Source organism: Mizuhopecten yessoensis, unplaced genomic scaffold (genome assembly GCF_002113885.1).
Source record: "Mizuhopecten yessoensis strain PY_sf001 unplaced genomic scaffold, ASM211388v2 scaffold10811, whole genome shotgun sequence".
NCBI lineage: Eukaryota > Metazoa > Mollusca > Bivalvia > Pectinida > Pectinidae > Mizuhopecten > Mizuhopecten yessoensis.
The window spans coordinates 671983-686287 of record NW_018408733.1 but is presented as its reverse complement, the minus strand read 5'-3'; the positions used below and the strand labels follow the sequence as shown (position 1 = coordinate 686287).

Sequence of the window (14305 nt, the reverse complement as noted above, 5' to 3'; positions counted from 1 at the left end):
ATATATATATATATAGTCCATTCGAGAACATGGGAACACATCGGTCAGTGTATGAACATAACGTTAATAGAATTATAGGATTACGACTTACTCTACTGGGAAATAAACGAAAACTTGACCTGGATAGAGAAACTTATTCAAGTGCAAGTTATGTTTGCTTCATTTATATTTTTGTCTATGATGACTTCGAATATTGATTTATGCAATGGCATATCGCCAAAAGACATTTGACAAAAAAATAAATATACAATACTGCCTTCGCTCAAATACTACGTCCATCAAACATGCATTCCTTCTCTTCTAGATCGAATAAATTATAAAAAGGTGGACGTTTTATTTTCTTAAGTATATCTGGTTAAAGTAAGTTTCTCTGAGGCTTTGTATTTAGGTAAAGAAATAAATGAAAGAAAAAGTTATTTAAGGATTAATTTTCTATTTAGTTTAGGTTATCAGGTGATAACTACAATGGAACTGTTGAATATTCGGTCCTATTCAATATTTCCCGGTATGGGCTGTCGTATACACACCACAAAATCAGGGTTTACGACTAACATTTTTATAGCCTTTTAGTCAGGGAAGTTTCGAATTCTATTGACTTGATAAAAGTGCTATATTTCGCACTGTCACATATACAAATGTATCAAAGCGATTTTCGTCAGTGTGAAAAACCTTTTACAATGTGAAAATTTCATTTTTGGTATTGACAAAACAGAACGGTACTTTCTATATACTTCATTCAAAGCCGAATATTTTCTCTTCAAATACATGTAAAGCTATGGTAAAATGTGTTGTTATATTTGCACGCCTTTGCTAAGTTTTCTATCAAAACTTATTCCATTTATCAAATCTTACCAATAATAGAAAGCAGTAGAATTGCACATTCAAACTTGCGCGCAGCTGTGTTGTCTAGCATGACGTCACTTCAGGTTTATTATTATATCCCAACTCTTTAGATGAAAAGACAGTTTCTTTGCTGTAGGTATTTTTAAAATAAAATAAATAGAAAATTTAATGTTTTTCTTTTGAACACCATATATAAATATCACTTGTATAGCAGAATTTACCTTGTGAAAACTAAAGGGTATTAAACGATAAACCATAAAATATCCTATGTGTATAGTCATTAAATTGGTCTGATAAATAACATGAATATTTGTTTGATATTTACCTGGTTTCATCAAACAGTGATCTTGCAATCATTATGAATTCTTGATTAACATACAATTTTTTAAGTGGATCTTTTTCATACTTTATTAATTACAAACACATTTATTGTTTTTATATCTTTTTTTTTATTGATCATGATGAAATTATTTCAAATTTGATACACCAAACAACAATTGAGTATGAAAACAAAGAATTTGAACTTGTTTTGTTCAATACATATATTGAAAACAACCATAATGACGATTATGCTTGGTGCTGGTACTTTGAGAAACAGATACCTGTTATGTTTTGGCTCAAACTTTATATAGATCTTTACATGGTGTTTATTCGTTTGTTCCGATCAACATTTATCTTAAGTGTTCACCACACATTTGGTTCCATTGGTATACTTCAGTACAGTTGGAAGACACGGATATAATTCCGTTCATCTGTATCACCATTATCAGTGACCACAAATGTGTCACCACAGACAGCTATTGCCCGTGGAGAGTCCATTCCATCTGATAACGTCAAAAGTTCCCTGACTTGTGTCCCGTCCCCAGACATCTGTACGACGTTGTGTGAGTCATTACCACACATGTATATGTTACCCTCCCTGTCCACGTCTATTCCCCTAGCACGCCTAGCAACACCCACCTCCATCACATCCGTACGACGTTTGTCAGCCGACAGTCTAGACACCGCAACGTCCCCCGTAGTTTTGTTACTTACACTGACAAGTGTGTCACCCTTCATTGGATCATGAGTGAGGGAAAAACATGTGCTGTTATATTTATATAGCAACCCGGCTGCTCCGTCCTGTGTCACACTGTATACTCCTCCACTAGTACCCACGGCAAACCTCCCGTCAGTATGTGTTATACCATAACAGTTTTTACCATTTGACATGTTGATCTCAGACGACAGTGAAAGTTTCGATGCCACGACCTTCACGACGTATACACCACCAGGACTCTTGACAGCGACCGCCAACGTGTTGTTGTTCACAAGACACATACCACAGGGATTTTGTTGAACGGTCAACTCGTTGAGGTACTGTCCTGTGTCTGTAAACAACTTCAGCTTGTTGTTTTTATAATCACTTACTACAATTTGGGCACATGGCAGGTACACAACACCAAGGAATGTGTTCTTTTTACTTTTTAATTCATTCAACATATACATGTCATCGGTCGTTTCTGTTATGTTGCCTGCTAGTCTTATCAGCGGAATTTCGCTAAGAGGCGAGCTTGACGCCATATTGTTTTAGTTTGAAACGGGGCGTGGCTTAAGTGCGATGGGAGGAGCTTAACACGATTGATCATGATTCTATCGCAGATTTGAACATGGTCCGTGTCCAATCAAAACACGCGTTGTAAACAAGTCGCGTTGGAATGTTCTATATAACAGTATAAAGAAATGTTAATCGCTCTTATTGTTGGAAAGCATTGCTATTTGTTTCCCGATGATTATCTGGCACTATAGAGTGACCCTGAGAGCGTGTTTTTTTCTAGTCTTTTGTTTTAACAGAAGTTTGAATTTCTGTTGTCTAATTTATTTTCGCCTTCAGCTTATACGTCACCGTACTGAATCTGACAAAATGATGGCGAGAGGTTATTTTGAGCAGACTTGCTTAATCAGCCAATGTTTTAAACAGACAGACACTCTGCACTGGTAGGCATTCAATCCTTATATTTACATTCAGTACGATTGTGATATTGTTTTTGATAATTGTTTAATACATTGGACTTTTGCAAGTCTGTGCCACGTAAAGTGGCAATGAATGTGACGTTATCACTTACTTTGTGACGTAACACCAGTCAGTGTGAAAATTAACATTCACAATGTGAACATTTCACTTTTGAACGGTTCTTTCTATTCACGACGATGTTTGATTCATGCAAGTGTTACCTGGGTTCACAACAGTAACAAATCAGATCCGAATTCTTTTTACATATTTATTCCATTTAAAAACCCTGTTGACAAAACAAATACAACATATAAATTCTACGTTCAACAAAAACATGCCTCCCATACTTACATACACAACATAATTAAAGGGAAATAACTCCATCGACAAATGCTGTTATATTCTATTTTACCCAATCAAATGTACATATACAATGAAATTTAATGACATACTGATTTCTAAACCTTTAACTTGTATATGAGTATATATGTATTCAGTTATCTATTCTAAAATATTATAAATTTATTCTTAATATGATTAAAAAAATATCATTACTTTCAAACCTATAGTTTTACTATTACAAATTTCTCATACACATTTAAAATTCTAGACATATTGATCACTCACCCCACAGCTATGGTGTGGAGGTTTCCACAAATTCCACTCAATTAGTATAAATGTAAGTTCAACCAGGAGTTTTATACTAATATAATATAAATTTACTTGATAAACAATTTGACCATTATGAATTTAATGCCAATTCGTAGAAAGTTAAATAAACAAAAAGACACATATAATTACATACCCACAATTAAATAACAAACAAATCCTTTAATCTCTACATTTCCTGTTATATTAGATATACAAAGACCTATTAAACAAATAGAGTAAAAACTTACCAGATCATGACTTTTGACTTTTTCAAATTCAAACTAGATGCTTCATGTCAGCTGGTCAGGAGCGGAGTGCCCAAGTTGGCTTAAGCCTTTACACAGGTAAACTAAGGCATCCGTCCTGTCCAATCATATTACCCGTCCTTAGTCAGGTGTCATAGCAGCTCACTCAGTCACTCACATGCACACTCAGGTAATTACATGTCACCTACACAGGTAGATTCATGAAAGGTCCTTACACCATCTTTCACACCAGACAATATATGCATATACAAAACATGTTTAACAAAATCGTATACCTGCAATATGTATATTTAAATCAATTATTAAGATTTCATTAATTTCAAAACGGGTTAAAAACATCCTATTACACAAGTGTTTTGTTCAATACATAGATTGTACACAATCATACAGGCGATTATGTTTGTTGCTGATAATTTGAGAAACGGATACTTGCTATGTTGTGGTTCAAACTTTAAATTAATCTTTACAATGTGTTTATTCGTTTGTTACGATAACATTTATCTCAAGTGTTCACCACACATTTGTTTCTATTTGTATAGTTCATTACAGTTGGAAGACACGTACATAATTCATTTCATCTGTATCACCATTATCAGTGACCACAAATGTGTCACCATGAACAGCTATTGCCCATGGATCGGTTATTCCGTCTGATGAATTCAGCAGCTCTCTGACGTTTGACCCATCCCCAGACATCTGTACGACGTTGTGTGAGTCATTACCACACAGGTAGATGTTACCCTCCCTGTCCACGTCTATTCCCCTAGCACGCCTCACGACACCAGCCTTCATCACATCCGTACGACGTTTGTCAGCCGACAGTTTAGACACCGCGACGTACCTCGGGGTGGTATTACTGAGACTGACAAGTGTGTCTCCTTTTACTGGATCATGTGCCAGGGACCAGCAATAGCTTTTATAGTTAGATAACAACTCAGCTCTTCTGTCCTGTGTCACACTGTATACTTCTTTATATGAGCTCACGACAAACCTCCCGTCTGTATGTGTTATACCATAACAGTCTTTACCATGAGGCATGTTGATCTTATACGACAGGGATAGTTTTGATGCCACGACCTTCACGACGTATACACCACCAGGACTGTTGACAGCGACCGCCACAGTGTTGTTGTTCACCAGACACATATCCCAAGGCTTTTGCTGAATGGGCAACTCGTTGAGGTACCGTCCTTTGTCTGAAAACAACTTCAGTTTTTTGTTGAAGCAATCACTTACTACTATCTGGGAACCTGGCAGGTACACAACACCAAGGACATGGCATTCATTTTCATCTGACGGGGACTTGATATTGAACCTTCTAATTTCTTTTACACGACGTTCTGTCATGGGGGGCGAAAGATCACAACGGTGACAAGGGATGCATCGTGGTTCTTTGCGGATGACTATCTTTCCCATAGCGTTATCACTAATGATACATGTCCAGGGACAATTTTATGTTTGATGCTGACGGACGTGAAAGACTTTTTCATCTCCGTGATCAGGGTCTTGCACGACTCCACTTCTGCCTGTCCTCTCTGATACAACCTTATCGTCTCAATGTTGTGTTTGCCCTCTGCAGCTTTAATGGACGACTTCAGGGTATTTAGCATACCATTCATCATGCGTTCGCACTGCCGTAATGATTCCTCCATATTACTTTTCTCTTCTTTGAATGTCATGATCAACTCGTCGGTGATGTCCTTCTGAAGCTTGTTCAACCGTTTGTCCACCTTTTCACGTAGATCTGAGATACTCTGCAGTGCGATTTTTTGGTTCTGTACCATGGCCTGGAGTTGTCCGTCAAAGTCCTTAACTAATAAGTCCATGACCTCAAACCCTTTTTTCAGCGCCTCTTGCATTTTTTCTAGTTTTGTTCCTGCTCTTAACTCCAGAAAATAGTCTGTCACTGTTGAAACCTCTTCACAACGCCTGTGGTCTTTAAAAACGCATACGTTGCAGCCAAGAAGTTGATGGTTCTCACAATACCAAACTATTTTCTTGTCGTGTCGGTCACATCGAGGGGACGATTTTTTAGGTTTAAATCGGGTGTTATCGTTCATGGTGATATCGACTATATCACAGTCAGAATGTAAGATATCATGATGTTGTTCCTTACAAGCCTCGCAAAAATTTAAGTTCATCGATTTACACCAGAATTTTGCTGGGTTGTTCAGCTTACCTTTTGTCTGGCAGGGTTTGCAGTACAATGGTTCAGATGAACGTTCTCTGAGCTGGATAAGGTCCTGGATCACATTATTAGTCGGGAACTGTACTGCCCATTTATCTTTGATTTCTGTTTGGTATATAGGAGACGTCATCCTCCTACAGATCGGACAAGAAAAGGATGTTGCCGACGCCATTTTTCCGGACAGTTCCTTGGTGATATAGGTCCCGAGACAATCCTGACAGAAGTTGTGGAGACAGGGTAAGGACTTGGGTTGTTGAAGTCGCTCCAGGCAGATTGGACACTCCAGTAGGTGTAAGTCCGGAGTGAGACCGCCTTCAGCCATTGTGTGGTCGAGACCGGATCAACACAGACCTGAAATTGAACGAACCCGTAGATAATAAATCGTTGTCAATAAGATGTTAAGCAGGAGAAGTCGGCTAGGAACATATGGAGCCTCATTTGCATATCTGATTAAAGAAAAATGGTTACAAATGTATCATGTAGTGGCCTAGTAGTTTATAATTAGTTGATATTCACTTTCGATATATTTCCATGTCATAGGTGATTTTGATTCCATAAGATGCCCATAGATGGATCTGTGAATAATGGCATATTAAATGACGAATTCATATTCAGCATGTTCATATTAAACATGGCACTAAAATTTTAGTATTTTAGACGACCGAGCCTGGCTTTTAAGGCAAATAGTTGCACTTTTCTTTTTCGTTCATAAAACCTAATCATGCACGATATATTTCCGCATGACCGATATGAATTTGCATAATGGAATTAGCATTTGTTCTCTAAGTGAAAATAAAAACACTGTCTCATTAAATTCCAGTATATACCAAAGAGTACACATGGGAACACCTAAATGTATTGATAAACAAAAAGCCAAGAGTGTTAACATCGCTCACCTGGATAGTTAATTAGTTGCCTTTACATGATTAGCATTTGCATCTATGGTTACAGAATGGGGATCTCTACTGGTTTGATGATGGGAATCTGGACTATGTCAACAAGGCCTGATCGAGACCTCGAGTCCATACCAATAGTCTTAAGACCCAGCAACGAAATACATCTTTCCCTTGAAAGCCAACCGAATTATGACCAAAGACTTAACGCCAAATTAAGGGGCATACCAGGCTGACAGGCGAATTGAATCTTTGTGTTTAGCAAGCCTTAGCGAGTGCATATTATATGGTAAGAAAGTTGGCATCTCAACCGTTTCTAATCGATACACCTTTTCAGCCTCACTCCGAGTCCACTGGTGGGCAGTGCATGCTTGGTTTTGAAAAGGAGAGATAAGGTCGAAATGCTCAGCCCCATCGCTTAACCAATTTTGAATACCCCCATCCAAAGAAATAAAATACTGCCCATGAGCCTCGTCGGGTATGAGCGCCTCTTTTTTGTATTTGAATCCCATTGTCCCACACATCTTAAATAGTGGGAAGGGATTTGCCCCGTCCTCGCTCCCGTTGATAGTATTTGATTTAATTTTATATAAGTGGTATTATATAATATGAACTGTATTTATTTTACAACAATTATGAAATAAGTCATTTCAAATTATATTAATCATTTTTGTTGGCCCGGATTTTAGAGCTCGGGGGTTTTAATGCGAGAGGAAACCGGAATACCCAGAAAAAACCCACGTCGTATGACAGGTGACCCCCATACCTTTTCACCTCCGATCGTGGAATCGAACCACGGCCGCATTGGTGAAAGGCAAGTGCGTTATTCACTGCGCCACCCGACCACCCAGGTACAGTATCAGGTTAAAATACTTTAAGCATCTAATATCAATTGATAAAACAGATATCGATCCAAAGAAGCTATTGGTATCCAACGTAACAACTACAATTCCATGGCATGGATAATGATTACGTCAACAATCGGGTCATTGCATCCATAGCCTATATGAATGTCATCTGAATGTGGCAGGGTTATATAGTGGCAGTGCAATACGATGGTAAGAATGATTGTGTATATGTACAACTATTCATACTTGTTTGAATAATCGGCGATGATATCATTTAGAGAGACACCTCCCTATTTAATTATATCAAATCTAAATCAGTGTTTTGCAATCTGATACCATCTCAGTTTTAGGCCGATTTAGCGTAGCAAGGGAGGCAACTCTTATTTGTTTGGTGACGAACAAACATGATTAAGATAAAACAAACATATATGCAAAAATTCCTGTGATGTTCGTAATATTTACGTATATTTATTTCACCATTCATATCAGTTCAAAAAGTTTATCAATTTTGAACGGGCTACAAACAATTTTAACTACTGGAGTTTCGGTTTGTATAAATCTAACACGGCAAAGGTGTGTTTACATTGTGATACAGACAAAAATGTGAGATACACAGATAATTAGAGACTATTTGTGTAATTAGCATGATATGTAAGTAATAATACCACATATTTGTCCGTAATACTCACCTAGGAAACTCTTGTCTAAAAGGAAAGCACAAACTCGTCTCCAATCAACCAGACAGTTGTTTACACCTTGAACTGTCTCCAAACAACGACGTATGTTAAGCAAAATATAAATATCGAATGGGAGAGGCGGTATCACAATTCCGGATATTACACAATGAATTCTTATGCTTAAACAAACAAAATCACATACAAGTTTCTTAAGAGGTGCTACATCTGCATCTGAGATAATAAATTTCGATAACAGTTATTAAGCTGTTTACTGAAGAATTAAAAATCTGAAGGCTTCACCAGACTACTTTCTGCTTGGATGGAGGCTTCGATTTTTTACATTCTGATTACTAGCTTAAATAGAAGCGTGTGCATTTAAAAAAAACTAGGCACATCATGTATTGTGTTTATTTGTGTATATAGGCACCATCCAGACCAACAGAATAATGTCATACGTGGCATAGATTGTAGACCATAGCTCCGACAATGTAGAAGAATTAAATCAGTTCATCGAAATCCTAGTTTATTTCGGCAGTAAAGAAAGAAATGAAAGCATGAAAGAACAGAAATATATAGAAAAAAGTGTGTGGAGAAGTAGAGGTGGGTTTGAACATAAATTTGTTTTAATGATCGGTAATTAATATGTACCAGGCATATTTATACTTATACGTGTTGCTGCATAAACAAGTGTAATATAACTTATTTTTGTCAGCGGTCACGAGAAAAAAAATAGGCAGCCTTTACCTATATATATAATATGTATATATAATATGTATTTTGAAAATTGAGTTGACCGTACTTGTTCTAATAGTCAAACGTAGGGGGGGGGGGGGGGGGGGGACTGACAATGCTTTTAATATTGCGCCCTTTAAATTTCATATCAATCGCGACTCATTTCCAGCTCTTCACACGCTTGTCCCCAGCTCAGGTGCCGGAACCTTACCTTTGTGATCTGTCCCCAATACACTTAATGTGGCCTCATTACACTGTTACACGATTGTACAGCCCAACTAGGTGCGCAGATGATCAGGAAATTCCTGCTAACACGCTCAGAATTCGTGAACGTTCTACCTCAAAATTACCATGAAAGCATAACAATGTATTATTTATCACGAGATAAGACAGTATCCAATATAAGCGTTAATTCTCAAAGTTATGTTATGAAGTGTGTCACAGCCTATTTTGTTACAAGTGAACGCTATCTAATGATAAGTAAGAGGACGATTGACGTCAAATCAACAGTCAGCTTGCTGATCAGAATGAATAATGTCTCTCGTGTGTTTTTGTATGTATATAGAGACCATTCAAATGCGTAACTTCTTTAACTATGTGTTTGTGTTGCGTTCTCTCCACAAGTTCAAGTGACAAAACTGTAAAACCTGTGTAATGAGAATAACAACCTTAAGGCTATATCCTACATTACTGTGACATAGTTATCTCTTGTCTAAATATAATAGAATACTAGTAGCCGCACAGGTCTAGAACTCACGACCCAGTGGTGGAGGAAGATAGTAGACAGTTAGACGCCTAAAACATTCAAACGCACATTAAAACAGATGTAATATTTTAATAAATACGCAATTTTTTAAAACATAAAAAATAGCCAAGTATGATAGACAACGGAGCAGTTTTATTGCGGTTTATAGTGTTACGGTGTATACTATTGAATAAGGAAATAGTTAATGATTTTCTGAATGGTGTATTAGATTTATTATATGTAAATTATGGGCATTGTGTAATATATAAACAACTATACAATTTCCTCATTATCATATGGAACTGAAGAAGGACAACTAATGTTACAATTTTCTGCATCACATTGAAACGTTATTATCTCTGCCATTTGATACTGAATATATACCGAAAATTATAATGGTTAAATGATGTCTTCAGTACAATCAAGAGAGCATTGTACTGACTAGGAAAAGCGTTCTAGATCCCATAACAGGGAAATAATAAAGTATTCCCTTTTTAATTTAATTTTTGCTTTTTCAAATCTTGACAGAATATTCTTATTAAGCCTGTTTGAAGAAATTTCAGAATTTTAAACAGTTTATTGCTTCTTAGTGTAATCGCTGAAATACATTTTGGCGGGGGGGGGGGATTTTGTGTGATTTATCGATATGATGACACCTGCGTTTGTGTTTTATATTTCAAATAAAACATCGTGCCGTCCAAGATGGAACGTCCTGTTCCCTTTTTTCAAAATAAATATTAATACATGTATTTCATGTAAACATGAAACTTTTATAGGAAATTAAATTTGGGTTTTAGCTTTGAAATAATATATCAAAGTCATAGTCAGGCTGGGGTTAATTCAATATATATTAAAGGTTATTGTTATAAAAGGACGCCAGAATACTTGCATATAACACCTAGAAAATGTTAACGAGAGTAATACAACGGACCAATTGTCATGGTTTCTGGAAACGTAAAATGTTATTATGTCAATTTAGAAATGAAACAAGTAGTTTAAATATTTATGTATATAGCGATTGGACAAAGGTATTTTTCAAATGGTTTCAGTATGAACGCGAATCGTTAAATCATTCCTGCCAGGGGTTCATGTAAAGAACTGGAAACTGTTTTTCGGCATGACTATAAAAATGATAAAAATCACTCTGAACAAAAAACCATCATTGCGCAACGTTTATGACAAAAAAAATATACAAAATATACAAAATATATTTACACATAAAAGAAACAGTTATTACAAAAAAACGAAAATGTGACCTGGCCATGCATCAGTCTATTTCATTTCCTGATAAGCATCTCCATTCTGATTTGCTCTGTTTTGTCGTGAGAGCAACACTCCAATAACATATGTCATCAGCAATACAAAAGACTCAATCAGAAAAATGTAAGTGAACCACATTGGTGAATAGTTTTCCATCAGCGTTCCAATAACAATAGGGTTAATAGTGGCACCGCAATCAGCTGCGATATTGAAATACGATGAAATGTGTCCAGTTACCGGGAAAAAATCTTCTTCCGTCCATGTAAAGACCGTAGGAAGAATGACTGCGAAGAAAAAGCCTATGAATGCTACTGACAGCCATNTTCTATTGCGGTGTATATGCAAGCCATTAAACCCATGTTGATAAGGATAATTATCTTTCTATATTTTGAAATATTTTTCGATGACGTCATTTCCGTTACAGCTCTATCAGAGTAAATGTCACGATTGAAAGTGAAGAACATAAGCAGGAAGGCCATTGCAACAAATATACAAACACAGGCCGATATTATATACGCAATATATAGCTGAGATGAATGATAGAAAGATATAGGCATATGCAAGTCACGTTCAGTGACGTTAAATAAAAAGGTTCCACTTTTGTTGAGAGTATTGGTATGTTCGATATACAAATCAGTAGTAGGCATTGTTATTAAAGTGGCATTGTTTCCATCATTGGCAGTTGAGTGATCCGGCATATTATGCTGATATAGTTTCCGGAAGGACAAAAACTGGGCTGTCACAATAGGGGAGATAACTCCACCAATCGAGTCGCTGAAATACATTGCCTGCATGAAACTTCGTCCACCATTTCCCCAGACGGCTAGCATCTCTGCATTTACCACTACAACATACAGGTTATATATTTGAGCAATGAATGTTTTAGCAAATGATGTTATGGTCCTATAAAACACATTGCTATTAATCACAAACTTAATACAACCTGGCAGGACTTTACGTAGGTTTGTCAGCAATAACAATGGCTGTTATAGGCCTATAACAGTATTTGCTAACGTCAAATTAAGTCTTGAAAACAGTTAAATTGATGACGTCACAATAGCGATTGATGACGTTATAAAATACTAAATATGTTATTGTTTGATAACAACATTTACCTTCTCAATGCATTTCAATGGAAGGATGCAGAGCAAATGTAAACATATATAAATAACAATGCTGTATTTTTATTGGTTATAGTACCCTCATCCGAGAACAGATAAAAATCTAAGACAACTTTGGTTTCCTGTATTCTTTAAGTAATTTCAATATGCTTATTCGATAATACACAGCAAAACAAATCCGACCATTACGTTATCCAAATATATACACTAAGATTTTTTGTATATAAAATATATTCAAAGTTGTGGTCGGAACCGCCCATTTCGTGGAAAACCGTGCGTGTTATTACGATATTTTTAGCCATTTCTTCTGTTAATCAGTATATCGAAATTCCTTTTTGTCAAATTTAACAATGTGATTAACGATACAAAGATGTACCTGGACTTTGTATTCCAGCATGAACATATGTTATCTTTTGAAAATATTTTTGAACAGAAAAGCATACCCTGTGGAATTTTCATAAAAACAAATATAAAATTTAAATGAAGTAAACACACACACACAAACCAACAACGATGTGTTGTTAAAATGTAACAATGACGCTGTTTGCTATTTCCGTCGCCGTTTTAGAACGGTTCCGGATAAGCGACGTTAAGCTTGGACGTCGACTTCTGGGACGGTCCGTTAATCGTCAAGTGGTCCTAAGGCGAATACCTAAACAGCAGTTAGTGATTCATGAATACCAATCTTCTGGACAACGCGACATTGTGATCGAAGGTCGGTTGTTTTTCCACAGGTACTCCTGTTTCCTGCAACACCATAACTTGGCTCGTCCTTAAAGCATAAAGGCTCTAACAGTAATCAAAGCACACCAAACAAAACTAGACTTAGGTATGTGTTTTAGTCTTCAAAAATTTCATATGTTTGGACGTAAGTAAAACCCTGAGTTTAAACTGACAGTGACCTTTTACTTATCATGAAATAACTCTCCTACAATATAATACTCTCAGGCAAAAATGTATTTGTGATATTAAATAAATAAATCTATTGTGGTATTTCCTATAACTAACTGCCGGTTTACCTGAATCTATGATTCCGTTACAGAACCCAACGATGGCGTGACCAGTTACCATGGCGACGTGGATGCGACACCAAGGAATGGCGGCCAGAACAATAGCGGCGAGCGTCAGGGCGAGAAACTGTACGATATATTTGTCGACATGGTTGCAGACAACTCCATACATGAATGAACCAACAACGAACCCAACGCTGAGGAACGTCATATAGAGGGAAGATTCGTCTAGGGTGACGGACGTTATTCTCTGAAGATCCAGCAAGGCTGAACTAGTCTGAGCTAGAATCCATCCCTGTGAAGAACGCAAAATGCAATAAAGTTGTTAATGCATACTAACTAAAAAATTAGATAAATAAATAAAAAAGGTTTGCGTACAGAAAAAAACAACAATATGCAACGTTTCGGTACAATGTTTAAATAACAGGTATAAACTCCTTATGAACCTTCACGGGTGAATGCATTTTGTGCGCATGAATACTTTTCTTTCTTTTGCACGTGCCAAATTTCACATTTGTCTCCGCTAGTAAGTAAGTTTGAGAATCTTAAACTGCAGCTTTGACGGCGCGACGTATTACTGGACTACGTAGAATAAGTCAAAGATTAGTGTGAATCCGCCTGGGTGAACGCCACAACCATCCACCCCGTACAATTGCCCACAGCAGCCGTCACGGCATCTGCCTAAGTAGTTTAGAGTTGCCTGAATTTAATAGGTAGATGTGATGGCCCTTTATTAATAAGGGGTTACCTGTATTTAATTGGTAACTGCCACGGTAGCTGTTTTAGTAATGTGTCTGATAACTGCCTTACTAAAGCAGACAGTTGTTTTGTAGAGCATTCCATTGGCCGATCTTTCAATGTCTGGCAAAATTAACATTCTATGCCGATAACACGTGATATGTAATACCGTACAGGTGTGCCCGATTGGATCGGTTTCCATATCATGTATCCGTGCCTAATTTCCTCCGTGAGGACAAGCAGGATTGGTTTTAAATTCGATATTATATATCTCCAATTTTGGTTACTTTTGTATCACAAGCCTGTTTTCACAATGTCATTTTACATCTGGCGAAGCGTT

General features: G+C 36.8%; 3 protein-coding genes across 3 annotated transcripts in view; all 3 read right to left on the bottom strand.

The window, feature by feature from the left end:
• Positions 1-1280: 1280 nt before the first annotated feature.
• LOC110462595 overlaps positions 1281-14305 on the bottom strand; it is a 26596-nt gene continuing 13571 nt past the window's right edge. The window contains exon 3 of the transcript XR_002464300.1: positions 1281-1445. The gene's annotated coding sequence lies outside the window, so the exon portion shown is untranslated. The remainder of the gene's footprint in view (positions 1446-14305) is intronic.
• LOC110462596 (transcription intermediary factor 1-beta-like) lies at positions 5139-8456 on the bottom strand. The gene is made up of 2 exons (XM_021516608.1): positions 8372-8456; positions 5139-6292 (listed from the first exon to the last, which is right to left on the bottom strand). Exon 2 carries the CDS (start codon positions 6261-6263, stop codon positions 5157-5159), a length of 1107 nt encoding a protein of 368 aa, XP_021372283.1. The 5' UTR covers positions 6264-6292; positions 8372-8456; the 3' UTR covers positions 5139-5156.
• Positions 11405-13541, bottom strand: LOC110462593 (sodium-dependent glucose transporter 1A-like). The gene is made up of 2 exons (XM_021516604.1): positions 13237-13541; positions 11405-11940 (listed from the first exon to the last, which is right to left on the bottom strand). The coding sequence occupies exons 1-2, from the start codon at positions 13436-13438 to the stop codon at positions 11405-11407; spliced, it is 738 nt and encodes a 245-aa protein (XP_021372279.1). The 5' UTR covers positions 13439-13541.

Bases quoted from the DNA above. Each gene is read 5' to 3' on its own strand.
- LOC110462596 (XM_021516608.1), bottom strand. From the start codon at position 6,263: ATGGCTGAAGGCGGTCTCACTCCGGACTTACACCTACTGGAGTGTCCA.